Source organism: Microtus pennsylvanicus, chromosome 5, assembly GCF_037038515.1.
Source record: "Microtus pennsylvanicus isolate mMicPen1 chromosome 5, mMicPen1.hap1, whole genome shotgun sequence".
NCBI classification, from domain to species: Eukaryota; Metazoa; Chordata; class Mammalia; order Rodentia; family Cricetidae; genus Microtus; species Microtus pennsylvanicus.
This window is the reverse complement of record NC_134583.1, coordinates 63,751,455-63,770,650: the sequence shown is the minus strand read 5'-3', so window position 1 is coordinate 63,770,650 and position 19,196 is coordinate 63,751,455. Positions and strand designations below refer to the sequence as shown.

The window sequence follows — 19,196 nt, the reverse complement described above, 5'->3', positions numbered from 1 at the left end:
ATGGTCCCAGTGCCTCCTGGTGACACCTAGAATGCGCCAAGCCCTTCCCACCTCGGGATGCTGGCACTGCTCTTCCCTCTGCTGGAACAGTCTTTCCTTGCTCTGGTTTACTTCAAGAGACTGGGTCTTATGTATTCCAGGCTGGCCTTGAACTCACTATGCAGCTGAGGAGGATCCCTGTATCTCTACCTCCTGATGCCTAAATTTTGAAGTGATGGGTACTTGCCTCCATGTCTGGATTATGCAATGCTAGGGACCAAATCAGGGCATCATGCCTGCTAGGCAAGCCACTCTGATAACTGAGCTATGTTCTCAGCACCTCCTTCCTTGTTCTGAATGCATGGCTGGCTCATTGCCATTCTTGGCTCATTTCTCCTCCCCAGATCATGTGAGTGGGTCCCCTCTTGATTTGTAGGTGAGATAAGCCCCTATTCACCTTCTTCACAATGTTCAGTACAGGCTGCAACCTGGGTTTATCTATGTTCACCTCTTTTCCCACCATAGGGACATCGGTTCCATCCAAAGTGGATGCGACCACCAAGTCACTCTGTACCTTGCCAAAGCTGCCTTTCCCCAGCACCATCAGGAAGTTAAAATCGGTCAGTTTCATCCGGTCCCTGTTGCCATTGTTGTCAAATTTGGAGATGGTGTTGGCTGTCTTTTCTTCTGGAGCTTTGGTACCCTGGTTGATCTTGGCTCTCTGGAGGAAGAAATAAACAGAATACAGGATGAGGGCTGGGAACACACTGTAGGAAGATACACGGGCTCAGCAGATGCTGTGGTTCCTACAGTCAGAAACCTAACCTCTGCAATGCACAACTGCATTGCTCTGCAAATGTACCGCCTTGAGGCCATCCTGGGCCCCTCTCATTATCCCTCCAATCACGTCCTTCCCTGGGAGGTGCATGTTTCCTTGGCCACCCTGGAATTCATCGACTTCTTTCCCTGTCTTATCAGCACTGCCTGTTAGCATCTATCTGTCACCCAGAGGACCCACATTGGGTCCCTCCCTACCAAGTTTCACAGTAAGTAACATGAAGCTTCTCATACAAGCGAGTCAGCCACTAGCCAAAATGCTTCAGCTTGCATTTGTTGAGAGAGTAAGTGCTCCTTCCCCATAGCCGCTGAGCCTGTATAAGAGAGCCAGCCCTTCCCAGCTGCCGTCCAGACACAGCTGTTGGTAATTTCTGTCCTTGTTGCCTTGACTTTCTTCACACATGCTTGTTTAGTGACTTCTGTTTTCCTTTACACCAGAGTATAAGCTCCTGGAGGACACGGGCTTTGCCAGTTTGGTTTTCACTGATTCTCGGTTATCTGGATGAGTATGTGGAGCAGAACAGGCAACGGAGTGCACCTGGCAAAAGAACGTTCTATACCTCAGTCCCCATGAACGCTGACAGTGCCAGTGCCAAGCATGAGCCCCGGTACACAGCAGACCCTGTGAATGGCTACCATTATCATGGTTTCCTTATTTCATGTCTTTTGATGACAAATAGGCAATAAAATGCTTTCTGGAGTTTTGTTTCTCTTCCCCCCCCTTATGTGTGTGTGTGTGTGTGTGTGTGGTGTGATGAGAGAAACAGATAGAGGATAGATAGATAAATAGATAGATAGATAGATAGATAGATAGATAGATAGATAGATAGAGGATAGATAGATGGATGGATAGATAGATAGATAGATAGATAGATAGATAGATAGATAGATAGAGGATAGATGGATGGATGGATAGATAGATAGATAGATAGATAGATAGATAGATAGATAGATAGACAGACAACAGATGATCGAGAGAGAGGGGTGTAAATTTTTATAAATGTAAGTGGGGATGTGAGTGTGTGCATGACACAATACTCAAGTGGAGGTCAGAGGACACCCTCAGGTGTCAGCCTTCACCTTCTGCTTTGTTGGAGGCAGGGTCTGTCTTAGCATTTGCCACCGTGTGCACCAAGCTAGGCTGGCTTGCCCTCAAGTTAGTTTCCAGGGATTCGCCCATCTCTGCCTCCCCTCTCCCCACAGGAGCACTGGGATTACAAATGCATGTCATCACCACGCGCCTGGTTTTACATGAGTTGGTGGAGAGTCAAGCTCAGGTCCTTCCGATTGCACAAACACTTTACTAACCGAACCATCTCCTCAGCCCCTTCCTGGGGTTTTGAATGCCAATGAAAATGACTCATCCAATCAAGGGACTCCCACTGAGTGTCTGCCACACACCGGGCTCTGCTGGAGGTGCCCAGGGTAGATCAGGGAGCAGAAGAGACACTGATGCTCAGAGGATGCGCATCGTGCAGGGACAATGTCCTCCATGCTGACTTTCAAGAATGATGTCAGCTGTAGCCTAGGCCGACATTCAGTGAGCGAGACTGCTCGGCTCCCATCGCTTTTCATCTTCTTAGTTACTGCTTTAAAAAAATTGAAGTTGGGACCAAGGGAGATAGTTCGGTTGGAAAAGTGTGTGCCTTGTAAACACACAGAGCTGAGTTGCCACCTCAGAATCCACATTTCAAAGGGCATGGTGGTATATGCTGGTAATCTCAGGGCTGGAGAGGTGGAGGCAGGAGGATGGGGCCCTAAGGCTCACTTTCCAGTAACTTAGTCTACTCAGTGAGCTCCAGGCCAGTGAGAGACCTTGTCTCAAAATAAGTGTTTAAGAAAGGACACCCATGGTTGTCCGCTGGCTGCCATGTGCACATAAACACATATGTACCTGCACACAAATGATCATGCCTACACAAATAAATAAAATATGTAAATAATTGAGATGCAAATAGTAAAATGCACAGATCTTAAGTACATAATTCTATGAACTTTGACAATTATATGCATAGCTACACCCCAAACAAGATATGGACCAAGACCAACTCCCCAGGGAGGTTTGCAGCTGATCTTCCCTTACAAACAGCGAAGACAAACCCTGCTCATAGGTCAGCTTCATTTATTCTTGAATTTCATTCAAATAAAATCAAAGAACAAAGACCCTTTCATGCCTTCTTTCCTCCTCTCATCAGAACATTCTGGAATCCCTTTTCACTCAGTTGCATGAACCAGAAAGTCCTCTCGGGGTTGCTGAGAACTCATTGCTGATATTAATCATTCTTCTGTTGATGGGTGTTGGTGGTGTTTGAGGCTACTAACCAAACAGCTGTCCCAGAACTCAAACTAGTTTTATAGTAAGACATGTTGATGTTTAAGCCCAAAACACCCAACAAGCAGCTCCTATGGGTTAAGAGCAAAGGAGAGATTTGAGAGACAGAGGCAAGGAGTCCCAGGGAGGCGGAGGTGATTCAAAGCATGAGACCATGTCATTGGGGTGGAGACGTCACGGAAGAGAGGTGCCCCAGACAATGGTTGCCTATCTTTCTTGGATCATATCCTCATGCCGTCCTGAATCCTCCCTCTAGTCTCCTGGTTTTTTTCCTGACTGATCCAATCTCCCCTGCCCCTCTCCATCTCATTGCCTCCTCACTGGGTCTCCTGTTTCCTCTGTAGCTGACCTGAGATGTACTGGACTCCCATGCTTGTTTCTCATCCCACTCTCACCCCAGCCATAGGGTGTGCTTGTCCATCCACATGGAGGTCCTAGATCACAATTTCCTCTTAAAGGAAATGGGAGAGCTCGTGCCTTTCAGTTTCTTCACTTGGATTTGTTTCAGTGGACTGGAATTAAGCTTTTGTGTTTTTTTTTTTTATTTTACTTTTAGTTTACATGCATAGGTATTTTGTCTACAGGTGTGTCTGGGCACTGTGTGCATGCAGTGCCTGTGGAGGCCAGAAGAGGGCATCAGATCCCCTGGAACAGGCGGTACAGGCAGTTGGGAGCCACATGTGGGTGCTAGAATTTGAACCTTGTCCTCTGGAAGAGCAGCCAGTGCTCTTAACCACTGAGTCATCTCTCCAGCCCCCCAAAATAACTAATTTTAAAAAAAGTCCTTAGGGGCCAGTGTTTGTGAACTGTGTTTAGATAAGATGCCCATGCTGGAGCTTGGTCCCCAGTATGACACAATACGACCTTGTGGAAAGTGAGTGGGTGATTAGGATGCCGCCCTTGGGAGGAAATGATGCTCCTTTCATTGGTTATTTCTCTCTAAAGTCTTTAGGAAGCAAAGCCACTATGTGCTGAACCCCTTCCACACACATCTACTTCCTTTTCTATTTCTCCCCCATGATGGGACTCAGCCAAGATGGTTCTCACCAGAGGCCACACTGATAGGGGCCATGCAGCTTTTCATACCCCAAAATTGTGGGGGGGGACCTTTTCTTCTAAATTACCTAGCTTCATTCCTTTGTTACAGCAATAGCATATTAGTTCAATATTAGAACCAAAAGAAGTTTATTCTATCAAACGCTGTTGTCACTTTAACGTTTAATCAGTTGCCAACTGTCAAAAATCAGGAGAGGTCTTATAAACATCTAGAACTGGGCTGGAGGTGTAGCTCCTGTGTTCTCCCCCTCTTACCAAAAACAAAACAAAACTGCAAAACCAGACTCCCAGCCTCTTCTGAAGAAGTTGCCCTGGCGACACTGGATGGGCTTCCTCCCTGTTAAGGTTCCTAGTTCCCCATTTAGGATTGTTCCCCTGATCCTATGAGCCTCCTGAGGACAAGAACCTGTCATACAACTTTCTAGAGATCCCAGAGTTGCAGGTGCCTCACGGGTCCTTCATCAAAGACAGTGTCACCAAAAATGAAAGCCACAGCAGAAACAATCCTCCCCTGGCGGCCGCCTTTCATGTCTGCAGTGTTGAGAGGCAAAGCGGAAGGCAGCCCTGCCGAGTGGAGCTGGGTCCCTTTGCATTCTGCCCTAGTGAACCACAAAACCTTCAGGCTCCATCTCAGATGGTCAAGACCCGACTTCAGGCCCCTCTGCACTCTACCTACAGGGGAGCCCCAAATGCACTCCCAGCTATCCCAGAAGGCCAGAAAGCATGGGGTGCACCTGGAGAGGCTCCCACCAACCCCAGGAGCATGTACTGAGCTTGGTTGATTTCCAGAGAGGATCTGACAACGCCATTACCAGCATTCGACACCTGAATGCGTATGCTGTACCAGACGCTTCTAGAGGCATGATGTCATCCAGCCCTCATGCAATCTCAGGCAGTTAAGAGTGTCAGAGTCCTTTTGTTACAGATGATGTGTTGAAAGCTCCGGCAGACTAACTTCCCTGTTGCAAGTAAGATTTAAAGCCAGGCAGCTTGAGCAGACTCTCGGGTGTGGTCCCCCACCTCTGGGCTGCTGTCTACAAAGACCTGCCACTTTGTCCCCCGCCCCTGGGCTCATCTTATCAGGGGTAGGTGCCTCCACTAGTGAGGGAAAAGGCTGTGGGTAAGGCCCCAGCTCCTGTCCCTGGATGGGGGCACTCAGCAAGTAAACTCACAGTGTTTTCTGTTTGGGAAGACGGGGGTTATTAAAGTCTAGCTGCTTGAAGCAGCGACAGCTTGGTCTGACGGTCATCGTCAGTAGCAGCAGATCCACACAGCCACAGGGCAAATCATGAAGGAAAAGATCTCCCCATACTGAACATGTACAGACCCTTTGCCTTTGGTCCCCAAAACTATACAGTATTAGCCAGTTAGAGCCCACTGCATTGCAATGTGCATTCTAGGTCATCTGGGGTGGTTTAAAGCATTTGGGAGGAGATTATATATATGGTTTTCTCTGGGGAGAATCTGGTGTCTCCAGGCTGGGTATCTCCTGAGGGCAGGGACCTCTGGAACTAATCCCTCACTGACATAAAGGGAGCTGTCCTTATTCTCTCTCTCTCTCTCTCTCTCTCTCTCTCTTTCTCTCGCTCTCTCTCTCGCCTTACCTCCTCATCACCCTGCTCCTCATAAGACTTATAGGGCCCAGTTCCCAAAGCAACTACTATCACTGATTGACTGACTGGTGTTTTTGAGCTAGGGTCTTACTGTGTAGCCCAGACTGGTCGCAAATGCTCTATCTCTTGCTTCTGCCTCCCAAGTGCTTGGAACAGGAATGAACCTCCTATTCCAGGCTTGGGACCTTTATCATTTATTTTTAGAGAAATTCAAACCCATGGCCATGACCAGCTCTGGGGTCTTCAAAAGTTACTTCACTTCTCGTGCCTCAGTTTCTTCTGCTGAAAGAGGAACTGACGTGGCTCCAGTGTAGCTTTCCGGGCTGTGACAAGGAAGGCACACACAGAGTGACACACAGTGTGTCCTAAGGCTCACTCAGAGTGACACACAGTGTGTCCTAAGGCTCACTCAGAGTGACACACAGTGTGTCCTAAGTACTTTGTTAAGTAAGTGGATCCTAAAAGGCGAGTCATCTCCCCCGGCCCCCACACACATGCAAGGCCGGAGGCAGAAGACACCCTCCAGAGGACACTCCGGAATGTCCACTCATTGCATCAAGCACGCCCCACCACAGAACACTATCACCCCAATTCTGGCAGTCCTAGTCACCCCTGATAAGACGCTTGAAGGTAATTCCTGACTCATTCTGGTTGCTAATTGCTCATTGTGTGGGGATTACATTTCTCACGCTCAAGGTCAAGTAAAATCCCTCTGTGTGCCTGAGAGCGATTTCAGTCTGTTGGAAGCGTTTTTTTTTTTTTTTAATCAACAGCTATGGTATGGAGCGATTATAATTCAGCCATAAACAAGTATTTGCAGGCTCCTGCTAGGGATAAAGGGACATATTTTGTCGCATGCAGATAAAACAACCCTGTACTTCAAGCCAATTACTGTCTCAGACAAATGCTCTATTCTCATAGAAAACGTTTTCTTTGGTGTTTGGAAATGTCACCCCTGCCGCCCCAGGACAGAAGGAAACGTTTTTGTGAAGCTGAGACTTCATTTTCTACAAGAGAATACTGGCCTTGTTTTAGGGTTTCTTTTTTTCACCCATAATCATAACAGCCTCAGCCAACAGATACTGCCAGCACAGAGAGCTTTCTCTGGAAGTCTTGCCTTCCAGTTCTTTTCTGAAAGCATCCAATTCCCAGCTCCATGTGGTGGGAAGGATCTTTTATCAAGTCACTTAGTTTCGAAGGCCACCAAGAAAAAGACTTTCAGCAGTCAAGGTCATTGTAAATGTTAGTCACTTTGTCACTGAGACCAGCACCGGATAGACACACTTAAAGGAGGAAAATGTATTTGGCTCCCAGTTTCAGAGGAATCTGCCCACAGTCTCTTGGCCCTGTGCACTCAGGCAAGGCATCATGGTAGCAGGTGGGTGTGGTGGGGGAACATCTACTTTCGTCATGGTGGACAGGAAGCAGAGAGTAAGACAGAAAGAGTCTAGCTAGGGACAAGACAACTACAGGGACCCACCATGATGCCTAGTTCCTTTCATTGAAGTTTCTAGAACTTTCCACCACCAGGGATAAAGCATTCATAAGCCTGTGGGAACACTTCAGATTCAAACTATAACAGTGGAGGAGGATGATTGGCCAGCCCAAGGCCAATGCACTCATTTCCAGGAGACCCCAGGGCATCTACAGCATCTAGTATTGTCCAGGCTGTGGAGGACCCAGGCTCAAGACAAGGGCCCTTGGACACTCCAGTAACAGGTGCCTAGTTGAGTGTGAAGCTAACATGCTTCTTGAAGTGAATGCCAAAGCCTTTCTTAAAGCCATTGCAGCCAGATCTCTAACCTTAACCACCTCCCAGTTCTCCTGACATTCACCCCTCCCCCCACATGCCACCCTGTCCTCACCCACTCCCCAGCCTCACCTGGTACTCACTCCCCCTTCCCCTGACTCTGCTCCCACTGACCTTCTAGAGTGAGCAGATGACTTCCTACCGAGACCTGATCAGTGGCCCCCTGACTCTTTAGACTGTGTGAACAAAGGACCACGTTTCCCACATGAAAATACTTTTAAATCATGTGATGCACAAATGCCATGCATAGTCCCAGCCACCTTCCCTCTGCAAAACCTGCCTCGAACATCTCCCTGTGCAAAACTGGCATGTGTCTGCACACCTCACCCCATGGTCACTGACGTGAGGGGAGCCCTGGTCTCAAAGACTGAAGAGAAGCCTGCCTGAGCGGGGAACAAGCAGCCGTAGAGTCTAAGGCCATATCCAGTCACTGTGAGGTGGACAAAATCATAGTCACGAGGGCGGTCAATCTATCTGAAAACAGTACAGCTCCACCTGCTGATTGACCCAAATTCAGAATTCTAACAAAACATGTATGTACTCTGTCCACTTCTCCATTATTACTAGTCCAGTCCAAATCAGTATCACAAAGACCTGGTCATGGAATGAGCACTTGGGAAGAAATGTCTAAGTCTGAACCAGTACAGGGACGATTTCACAGGGGAAGGGTCTTGAAGTATACATAAGAGTTTTCTAGGAGCTGGAACAGCATTGTAAATGCTCAGAGTCATGGAAAGTCTGCATATATATCACACCACAGACAAGATAAAAAAGATCGCAGTGATGCAGTGTACCAGGTTCCCATTGTGTGTGGGGTGGATATGGTGAAAGAACAAACCCTCACCTCAAACTTCTGCCGCAGCTCTTCATTGCCTTCGCTTCCCTCGGGTGGCACAGGCACATTGAAGTACTCGCCCTCTTCCTGGCTCAGTAGCTTAAACCTGATGGGAGACAAGTGGTTGTGAGAAGTCTGTGTCTGTGTGTAAGAGCATCAAGCTGAGCAGAAGCCCTGCCTAAAAACAATCAATCAAACTGTTGAGGGCTGGGGAGACAGCTCAGTGTGTGAGGACTTGAGTTCAAATCCCCAGAATGCACATAAATTTGGACAAAGTGACGCATCTGTAAGCTTAACGCTGTAAGCTCAGAGAAGGAGGCTGAAACAGGAGAATCCCCCCAGAAACAGCTTGGCAGGCAGCTAGCCTTGCAGAAGCCATGCTGAGCAACAACATTGCCTCAGGCAAGGTGGAAGGTGAGGCCAGGACCTCTGTGTGCGGGCTGTGGCCTGCCTGCACCAGCACAGGTGCACCCCCAGCTCTGCCAATTAGTCACTGGGCTGCTCTCTGCTGAGGCAAGCTCATAGGCCTCCTGGGTGTGCTTTCCTTTCCCGCCTCTCCCATCTGCCCCCTTCCAACAGGACTGCAGACCTCACAGTGCTGTTTTCCCCAGCAGAGGTAGGGTGGGGGGCTCTGTGTTTGGCTTCTGGAGGAACAGGGTCCCTATGAGTATGGAGGCAAGCCCTGGCATTACACAGTGCCTGGCTTCGGTTCCACCCTACCCCTTACTCCTTTGGATGACTTTGGATCCAAAGTCCATCTGAGCCTTTGCATTTTGCATCTACACACTGGAGCAGGAGTCCCTTCCTTCTGCACAGAACTGAAAGGTGGTGGTGGTGGTGGTGGTGGTGGTGGTGGTGGTGGTGGTGGTGGTGGTTGTGGTGGTGAAATCAACACAGCCCCAGTCCTCAATAAACAGCATCATCTCTGTGATCATTAATGGTAACAATGATCTGATAATACACGTGGGAACTTTGGTTTATTTTTTTAACCACTAGGATACTGACCACAGGAAATAAAGAAAAAAAATGAGGAAGAAAAGAGGACACTCAAAGGTGAAGGGGAGGCCCCCAAGTTCTTCCTCTACAACAGTTGTCCCCCAAAATTAGCATATATGATGTATGCACAAATATGGGATCTTAATCTCGAGACTTTATAGGCGTAATAGGAGCCTCTAAGCCTCACAGCGGCTACCCAGCCCTCTTTCCCCAAATCTCTAAAAGCTATAAAACTAAGAACTTGTGGGCTGGAACCCAGGGAGGCTGCTCTACACAGGAGTCCCAGGAGCTTCTACGAGGTGATGTCATTGGTCATGAGAGAACACAGGATGGTGTGTAGCCAATTTTGCCTTTCATAAGTTTTTCTTTGGATTCTGCTAAATCTGCATATTATTTTGACTTAATGTTCTTCATTAAAATAATTGGATTTTAACTGGGAAGTGGTGATGCATGCCTTTAATCCCAGCACTCAGGAGGCAGAAGCAAGAGAATCTCTGTGAGTTTGAAGCCAGCCTGGTCTACAGAGTTAGTCCAATTTAGCTATGCTACACAGAGAAACCCTGTCATGAAAAACTAAAAACTAAATACTAAATAAATAAATAAATAAATAAATAAATAAATAAATAAATGGGGGGATTGTCAAAAGAAATAGTAAGTTCACATTTAAAGTCTGTCTTTTGGGTTGAGGGCAAAAATTAACATGTACAAAGTGCTAGATTCAGCTGCCTACAAAGGAATTGAAACAGGAGGGGAGAGGAGAGAGAGGAGTTTCTCCATAGCTTTGGAGCCTGTCCTGGAACCACTGTCGCTTTTTTAAAGTAAAACATGACTGTTAAAAAAGAAAGGCCAAGCGAGAGACACAGCCCCGTGTGAGAAGAGTGTGTGAAGCCTTTCTGGACTCAGACTGTGTACACTCCTTCCACACCCATGAAAGGACACCTGTACCCTAGAAGAAGAGAACAGGAACTCAGAGCCAATGGAAAGAGGACACTTCTCCATCAGGAGGAATACCTTCCTGCTGTCTCTAGCTGTGGTCCCTGCTCAGGGAACAGGATAGCTAGTCTGCACAAAACAGAATTCCAAGAACTTACAAAAGGCTCCTGGCTCTCTTATCTGCATCTGAGGACTAGGGCAAGGACATCTATCACTGCTGTGCCCATCCTCCTACCAAGAGAGATGAAGGCATCAGGACGCGTGAAAGCGTAGCCATCAGAAGGAAAGAAACACAGAAGCCGTGGACTGGGCCAACTGAGAACACAGCAGCTGAAGGGAAGACCTAGAGAATGCCTAATTCATATTTTCAAAGGGAACCAAGGAGGGAGGACAATCTGAAATTAGGAACGATTGTTACAGAAGAAAAATCCAATCACTGAATTTCAAAATCCGCTGGAGACAGTGAACACAGGATGGATAATTTGGACAATTAGGGAATTAGAAAACAGAACTGAGAAACGTCTCTGGCCGTTGCCTTGATATTTATCACATTAGCTTAGAGTTACATAGATGCTTTCTGCACACTAAGAAAAATACAGATGTGTGAGTTCCAGGCCAGCCTGGTCTACAAAGCAAGTTCCAGGACAGCCAGGGCTGTTAAACAGAGAAACCCTGTCTCAAAGAAAAGAAAAAGGAAGGCAGGAAGGCAGGAAGGCAGGAAGGCAGGAAGGCAGGAAGGCAGGAAGGCAGGAAGGCAGGAAGGCAGGAAGGCAGGAAGGCAGGAAGGCAGGAAGGAAGGAAGGAAGGAAGGAAGGAAGGAAGGAAGGAAGGAAGGAAGGAAGGAAAAAGCTGTGAAGGACAGCAGCAACTAACATGAGTGGGAAGAACTGCATAACACACAAGTTGAGAAAACACTAATACCCTCAGCAGTGAGAGCTCTTTTTCTCCAAAGTGCTGGAGACGAAACTCACGCCTCCATGCTTGCTGAGCAAGCGGTCTACAGTGAGCGGCATCCCCTATGAAAAGTTCTTAGGAACCAATGAAAAAAATGCGAAGACAGGGCTGTCATTCACAAGTATCTGCAAATGACAATGCTTAGCATAATTAGAAATAATGAATGTGTACGGTCCTTGCATTGAGTATTTGACATATACAAAACAGAGTTGACAGCTGGGGGTGCAATAATACTCTCACACATTCATCAGATGGAGATTTTTTTTAAAATACAGGATGTGTTGGCAAACACTTTGTCGACACTCACGTTCTCAGAGCCATCCATTTCAGCCTTGTGGGTTTATTAATATGTAATTAAAGTTGTACACATAAGAGTTGAGCTGCCAGTTTGTTATCATGGAGTTATTTCTCATAGATATGCATTTCCCACGTAGAATAAGCGGCTGTCTGACGGAGGCAGTTCCACACCGTGGGTCGCATGAAGCTATGAGAAATAATGTCTAAGAGCAGCTCAGAGAGCTCAGAGGACAAAAAACTTGCTTGTCAACCAAGAGGATGGAGTTGGAAGCCCTAGTACTCATATAAAGCCAGGTCCAGCAGCAAGCATCTGTAACCCTACCTTCCCAGAAGCTCACAGGTCACCTGGCTTGTTGTACCGGTGGTGAACCGAACTCTGCCACAGACAAACTAGAAAACACGGACCAACACCAGAGACCCTCCCTTCCACGTGCATGCCATAACACACAAGCACCAACCCCACGTGAGTATTCACACACACGGGTGGTATTGGCTCATGCCCTTAATCTCAGCAATCGGCAGGCAGAAGCAAGCAGATCTCTGTGAGTTCAAGGCCAGCCTGGTCTACAAGAGCATTCACATACATGAACATGCATGTACATACCCATACATACTACACCCATACACATACATTTTGTAAAATGATATTTACAAGGTTATTGAGTGCTGGGAACAGATTCATAATACACTGTGGGATTCTGTTTTTATTTTTACAGGCATACACAGAGGTGGAGGGATGAAGAAGGGACAAGGGGCAAATAGGTCTTAGCTTTTCACTCAGAGCACATACTACCAGGTCTCCTCCTTGCTGGCTTATGTTCCCCAAGCTGCTTCAAGACGCCTGCAGTTCACCAGACACGGGCCTCAGGGCCTTTGCACGTAGTGCTTTCTCCCTGGACAGCAGCAGGGCCAGGTCAGACACCCTGCCAAACGTCACCTTGCCAGTAAGTGTTTTCCTGAGAAAGGACTGAATGAAATGTACAAACCAGCCGTGCTCCCAGCATCCCCTCTCCTTGTTCTTATGTCTCCTGATAGCATTTGTTTATCGCCTGGAACATGCCATGCTTGGTTTTCTTGTTGTTGTTTTGTTTTTTCTAATGTAAAATGTTTTTCTTTTTCTCCACCTAGAGAGACAGCTCCCTGGGGCTGAAGATCTGTGTCTATTTAGTTCTCTTGTGTCTCCTGAGCACAGAGGATTCTGGGCTGTGGATTTCCAAAGAATGAACAGGCGATGGCACAGATGCCATCAGTGAAGTGAGGTGACCTGGGTGGGGGGCATTCACAGCAACGATGAAAACTCCATGTCAGATAATAAGCCAGGAAGAGTTACATAGTGGGCGATCTTGCTACATTTCATAGACAGAAAAAACAATAGCAATAGAAATGGGGGGGGGGGGAGGTTTCTAACAATTTTACTGAGAAAGCCATGACAATCATTATACATTTATCTTAAGCAAATAGAATGAAAATACAAAAGCATAAAGGGTTCATAAACCATGAAGATGGGGAGCTCATCAATGCTGAGAAATACCCTACAGACAATAAATACAATTTTTATTCAAGCACCTATAGGATATTTAGGGACATTGACTGTAGACTGAGTTTAGTTGAAAGAAAGGGAGAGGTGGGAAGGACAAAGCAAGGGGCTGGAGAGATGGTTCAGTAGTAGTGCTGGGAGTCAAACCCAGGTCTCTGTGAGAGCACCGAGTGCTCTTAATGGCTGAGTCATCCTCCCTGCCCCAGGAGCAAATATTTAAATGCAAAGCTATCTCTCAAGGTTAAAGCACATGCCTACACATAAGTGTGCGAGAAAGGAAATGAAAAACATAATGGCAGAGCCGGAAACAGCCACAAAAGTCAGGATGTGAAATGTCACAACTTAAAGGAATTGTCTATCCACCCAATAGGGTTTGTTATTCCTAAAGAGCTGGGTAAGGTAAGAAGAGAAAACCAAATAGCAAAACACTCAATCGGGGCTCAAAGACAAATTCAAAACAAACAGACAGAGAGAAGAAAGCAGACGTAGAACTGAGGTACAGTCCCAGAGCAGATTCTTTGGAGAAAAACAAACCAAACAAGTAATACAGATGACTCTCAAGCAAAACCGAGAGGGAGCGGGAGAGAGCATAAATAGACACAATTAGGAGCACAGGGGAGCATTTGACAGCAGGTACAGAGCTGGCAACTATGAGGCAGATGAGTGGCCGGGGGCAGGTGTTGCACATCTGGAGGCTTCTCCAGCTGCCTCTGTGGGTTGTGCCACATGGTTTTAAATCACAGTTGGGCATCACTGGACAACCAGGGCACACTCTCGGAGCTTCCTCGAGGTGTGAACATCATAGAGTGTGATAACCGAAATCTAGGTCGCAGAGACGCCTGCATACTTGAGCTCGGGGGTCTAGCCTGCGGCTCCTTGACGCAAGATTGCACAGCATGTTCCTGTCACTGAACACCCCAGAGGCACCGCTGCTGCACAACAGTATTTGGCAAGAGGATTTTTTCCCGGATCCTTTATTGACTTAGAGAACCACTGTCGACATCATTCACACTGCTGTAACATGGCGGGACAGTTGGTTAGAGGAGCCCATCTCCTGCCAGAAGGAGAAACTGAGTCTGCAAGAAGGGATGTGACTTATTCAACATCCAAGCATGCTAAAAACACCGCTGGACAAGTATGAGGCCCCTGAGTTTGGAACTATGGCATCCACATGGAGCATCATGGGTGTGGCATCACACACAGGCATATGATCTCAGTGTCAGAAAGCAGGGACTGCGCTGGCTAGTCTAGGTGAATCTCCAAGTTTAGTGTGCCTCAAAAATGTATTAATTATTATTCCTTATACTTTTTTTTAGATGGGGAGGGGGATCTCATATAGTCCAGACTGGCCTTCAACTCCCTTTATAGCTAAGGATGCCCTTGAACTTCTAATCCACCCTGCCTCCACCTCGCCAGTGCTGGGATTGCAGGAAGACAGCAACACTTGGAATATGTGTGGCATTGGGGAGGGAACTAACCCATCTTATTACCAAAGCCAGGCCAGTGCCTTTTCGTTGTCTTTCTGTGTGCTTACGTTAATGCATAGCTCTTGCTAAGATTCTCACAGAAAAACTATTTCAGCCAACAACTGTTTTAAGCAAACACTTGGCTTTCTGGTGCTGCCATTTAAAACAGGCAGGTGCAACCCAGGCCAAAGGTTGTGCCGCATATTGGGCGGAAATGTGCACACAGCAAAACTAGAGGTGGGGGGGTGGGGGGGTGACAACTTCGTTTCTGAAAATGGACTTAAGCTCCTCGAGCACTCAATTGGCCTGGGAAAGAAAGGGGTTGGGGATTACAAGGAAGGTATTGTTCTGGTGTGGTCCCACCTTCCTAGAGGACTGTGCAATCACAGAAGCTAGGAGAGGTGAGGAGGGGGATACTGAGCAGAGCCACCATCTCTCCATGAAGGGGTCTCAGAAGTGAGAAGTCCCAGAAGCGCTAGGGCAAGGGGTGGGGAATGGGGCCTGGTGTGGCCTGGGACTGGAATGTGTTGGGCTCTGTGGGGAAGACACACACAGTAGGCACAAGACCTAAGGCACAAGCAGGAAGCCCTTAAGAAGCCACAAAGCAAGGTGGGGCCAGACCTGCTCTGGGGTATGGGGGTGCTGTTCAGAATAGCTCCTCTTCAAGAGAGAAACCTGGGAGGCTGCCCCAGCAAAACCCTACTCTGTGGCCACCACAAGCTCACAAACAGTCTGAGAAAGCCAAGGACGTTTTCACAAAAGAAGCCGCCATGTTTTTCCTGTAGCTGTGATTCTTGCACCTGCGTTTTCCGTCCTGTGCCTGGCACCCAGTCAGAGCCAGTCGGTGGTAACTATCTTTACTACAACTATCATTACGTTCTTTCCTGCCTCACTTCTACCCACCAGGGATCATGGACCTTCTCTTTAGCCCCTGTCAACTTGACCTGCCAAGGAAGGAACACCCAGTCTGTGGATCCGTGAGGGCGGGGACACGCCACGGGGAAAGTATTCGAAACCATGAAGGGGAAGAAAGGATGTCGCACTAGTGTTTCCTGCTCAAGCAGCTCCTTCCTCCTGTAATGTCACTAAACTTAGTCATCGTGCGCAGGTGGCTCCCTCATCTGCAGAGGAAAATGTGAACTTTTGGAAAAGTGAGTTGTGACCTTCTTCTGATCCAGGCAGGCAGATGACAGAACCCCAAGCCTGGGCTTCCATCAAGCTGTGATTTTCTGTATGCATATATTTAATGTGGCCGAGCTAATTCAGCAAACCTTTCCCCCTAAACACCAGTTTTCTCGCTATCTACCAAACCTTTCCATGGAGTCAGCCATGGCCTTCAGTAGGGAGCTGAGGACAGCCTTGATTCATGCTCATAATTTTGTAAGACTGGTGTTTTAATCACTTCTGAATTGTGCCTTTTTAAATCCCTCCCCCCAAGTCATGGTGACTATCCACAGATTGTCCACATCACCGCTCTCATCACGTGGTCCTCGACTGCTGTCGTGAGTAATTTCTTGTTCAAGGTTCATCTCTGCTCCCCACCAGGGGTTCACAAACACACATTTGTCTTCTATCCTGATGCACCCTGAGGGATTAGAACATTCTATCCATTTGAAGAAGAGCCTGTGATAAATCAATGTGGAGCAAGGACCAGGAAGCTTAAGGTGGGCAATGGAGGATGTATGGCCTGGAAGATGCGTTCTCTTTCGTGGGAAATCAGTTCGATTTTTCGTTTCTTCCACTCGGAACTGAAAGAGTCCCGAGTGAGACAATTTAGAAAGGAGACAATTTATCTTGAAGAACTAAGAACAGGTCCAATCACCACTTCCCCCAAAGCGACGGCTGGGAAGCCAGGTTAGACCATTGATCCTGACTCTCTTTCTCAGGTGACTATGAGGTGGTTGCCCACAGGGCTGACCTACTTTCCTGATGGAGACGCCGGATGAGGGTGCTTTGTTCTGGCAGTGGGAAAGAGCAAAGCAGCAGAAACAAGACAGGTGGGTGACCGCGGACAGGAGGCACTATCAATGGGGACACACGGCCTTGAGGAGTCAAGACTGTCCAATGGATTGCCCAGATCTGTCAGGTAAGCTTGAGAGAGGGCTTTAGTGCCCATGAGACTGGGTGCAGTAGGGCAGAGGTGATCACTAGGGACCGGTAAGGACTGTGACCAAGAGAGAACCACGCCCTGGCATTTGGCTTTTCACAGCTAGAGTCTTGTCATTTCAGATTGTGTGTGTGCATGAGTGCATGTGTGTGTGTGTGCATGCGTGTATGTGTGTGTTTGCACGTGCATGCATGTGTGCGTGCGTATGCGTGGGTATGTGTGTGTGCGTGCATGCATACGTGTGTGTGCGCATGCGTGCATACGTGTGTGTGTGTGTGTGTGTGTGTGTGTGTGTGTGTTCCTCAAGCAGAAAGGTTGATGTTCACTGCCTTTTTTCAATCACTCTCCACTTTACTTTTGGAAGGTCCTTTTCACTGAATCCAAGCTCCCCAATGGGTTAGACTCATTACCCAGTGAGTTCTAGGGGTTTTCTTGTCTCTGGATGCCCCTAGTCTCTGCCCCCTTTGCCCCACCAGTGCTGTGGTTACAGATACATGCCGCTGCTGTTGTGCCCGCTTTTACATGGGTGCAGAGGATCTGAGCTCAAGTCCTCATGCTCATATACAATCAAGCACTTCACTGACTCAGCAAGCTGTCTCCTCATCTCTTTTAATACTAGCAATTAATTATTTTTTTAAAGCCCTGGGGATTAAATTTAGGGCCTTGTTCATGCACGCTGGGTAGATGCATTGCCACCCAGCCATCTCCCAGGCCTCCTTTTACTATATTTTGAAGTAAGTGATCAAAGTTCCCCAGGCAGGCCCTCCCCCATGCAACCCTTCCAACCACAGCTACCAATTATCTAGGATGGAAGGCCCATGTCACCAGGCCCTGCCAACTCCCGCTCTGTAAATTGAAGAGCCAAAACAAGGCTCATGCGTGAGACCGAGCCAAGCTAGCAGTCACTGTTGTGGGTTTTCGTTTGCATATTGCAATTTTAAGAGAAAAGGGAAAACATATTGGGTCCCAGGTCTGATGGACCGACTTGCATTGTGGTTTCCAATGCAGAATTCTTACCAGCCATCCACCCCGGCCTTCTGCAGTTCCGAAATCCCAAATGACAGAGATCCCATGAAGTCATTCCTGCTGGTCAGGTCCCAATCCCAGATCTCTACGGAGAGTCTTCTGTCCTTGTCTGATTCCTTCAGCTGACTGGAGGGAGAAAGAGAGAGAGAGAGAGAGTCAGTCAGCCAAGGCCATCTTGATTTCTCCTGTGGATAAAATGTACAAGAGGGTGAGGGCCTGAGATAGAAACCCTTAACTGTCACAAGCTGCTGCAGGAGACACACTTGGTTTCCACTCCCCTGGGAGTAGGGACTCATTCTGTTTGACAGCCTGTTGATTAAACAGGTGGGAGACCTGGGCTAGCTCCAACAAAAGAAGATCTATCTGGGGCTATTGTCTCTGTCTTTATTCCCACAGACAGTCACGGAGAAGAATTCTGATACCCAAAGACATCACTGGGCACAGATGTGTGTGCATTTGTATACTTGTGGGTTGGATGAAGTAGAGAAACTCGTGGAGAAACCTCTTGCTGGAGTCTCAGGGGAAACTGTTCTGCAATATGGCCCTGAAAGGCTCAGATAGACATTGATTTATCCTGAGAAAGAGGCAAGGGTATAAGGTTGCCCCCAAGAACCGTGATGCCAGCCTGTGCCTGCAGCATGACCTATGGTGTCAAACTACACAAGGCTGCATCCTCCTCAGCTACTCACCCACAAATAAAACAGAAATGAATTAACCAGCAATAGTTAGTCAGATCGCTTAATTGGTGCTTGACTATACATCATACCTGCTCAGTAAATACCAGCTGTTACTATGAATGACCGTTGGCCCAGACGTGTTTAGAGGGGACCCATATACTTTTCCTGGCCAGAGAAGACCCTAAAGCAAAGCTGATATGGTCCTCCCAGTAGGAAGCAAACCAAGTACCATGTAAACTCAGCCCTGGAGATATTGACAGTGTAACCTATAGACTATGCCCCACTTGTTCCCCTTTAGCAGGCAGCATGAATACTCAATCCCATCCAGCCTGGCTCCACACATCACAAACAGTCTCAACTCTATTAGAAAAAGATCCAATTTCCCCTTAGCTCACAATAGTGAAATCCAGAAGGAAGAGAAGGGGGAAAGAAAGTGAAGGGAAAAGAAAGAAAACAGAGGCTAAAGGGGAGATAAAGGAGAGATGCCCCAGTCCCTGAAGACCACTATCCTCTATCACCCATGCTGAGCCAGCATGGTTTGTACTTACAATCTGAAGGTCTCGTTCCACTCGGGGTTGAGAGAGCACTTGATGGTCCTGGTCTTCTGCTTACTCTCACTTTTGGGATCAGGAATCAGTTTCAGTTTAACGTAGGGATCTGACAAGCCATTGGGGTCCATAGGTACAAGATTTTTAGCATCTCTTACTGAAAAACAAAACGCAGTTCCAATATTACTAACGT

General features: G+C 47.5%; 1 protein-coding gene across 2 annotated transcripts in view; it reads right to left on the bottom strand.

The window, feature by feature from the left end:
* Window positions 1-19,196, bottom strand: part of Prkcb (protein kinase C beta) — a 346,051-nt gene that overhangs the window by 89,622 nt on the left and 237,233 nt on the right. For both annotated transcript variants that reach the window (XM_075972109.1, XM_075972108.1), the window contains exons 6-9: window positions 19,004-19,160; window positions 17,770-17,904; window positions 8,472-8,568; window positions 554-700 (exon numbers count right to left, since the gene is read on the bottom strand). In XM_075972109.1, coding sequence (XP_075828224.1) covers window positions 554-700; window positions 8,472-8,568; window positions 17,770-17,904; window positions 19,004-19,160 — 536 coding nt within the window. The remainder of the gene's footprint in view (window positions 1-553; window positions 701-8,471; window positions 8,569-17,769; window positions 17,905-19,003; window positions 19,161-19,196) is intronic.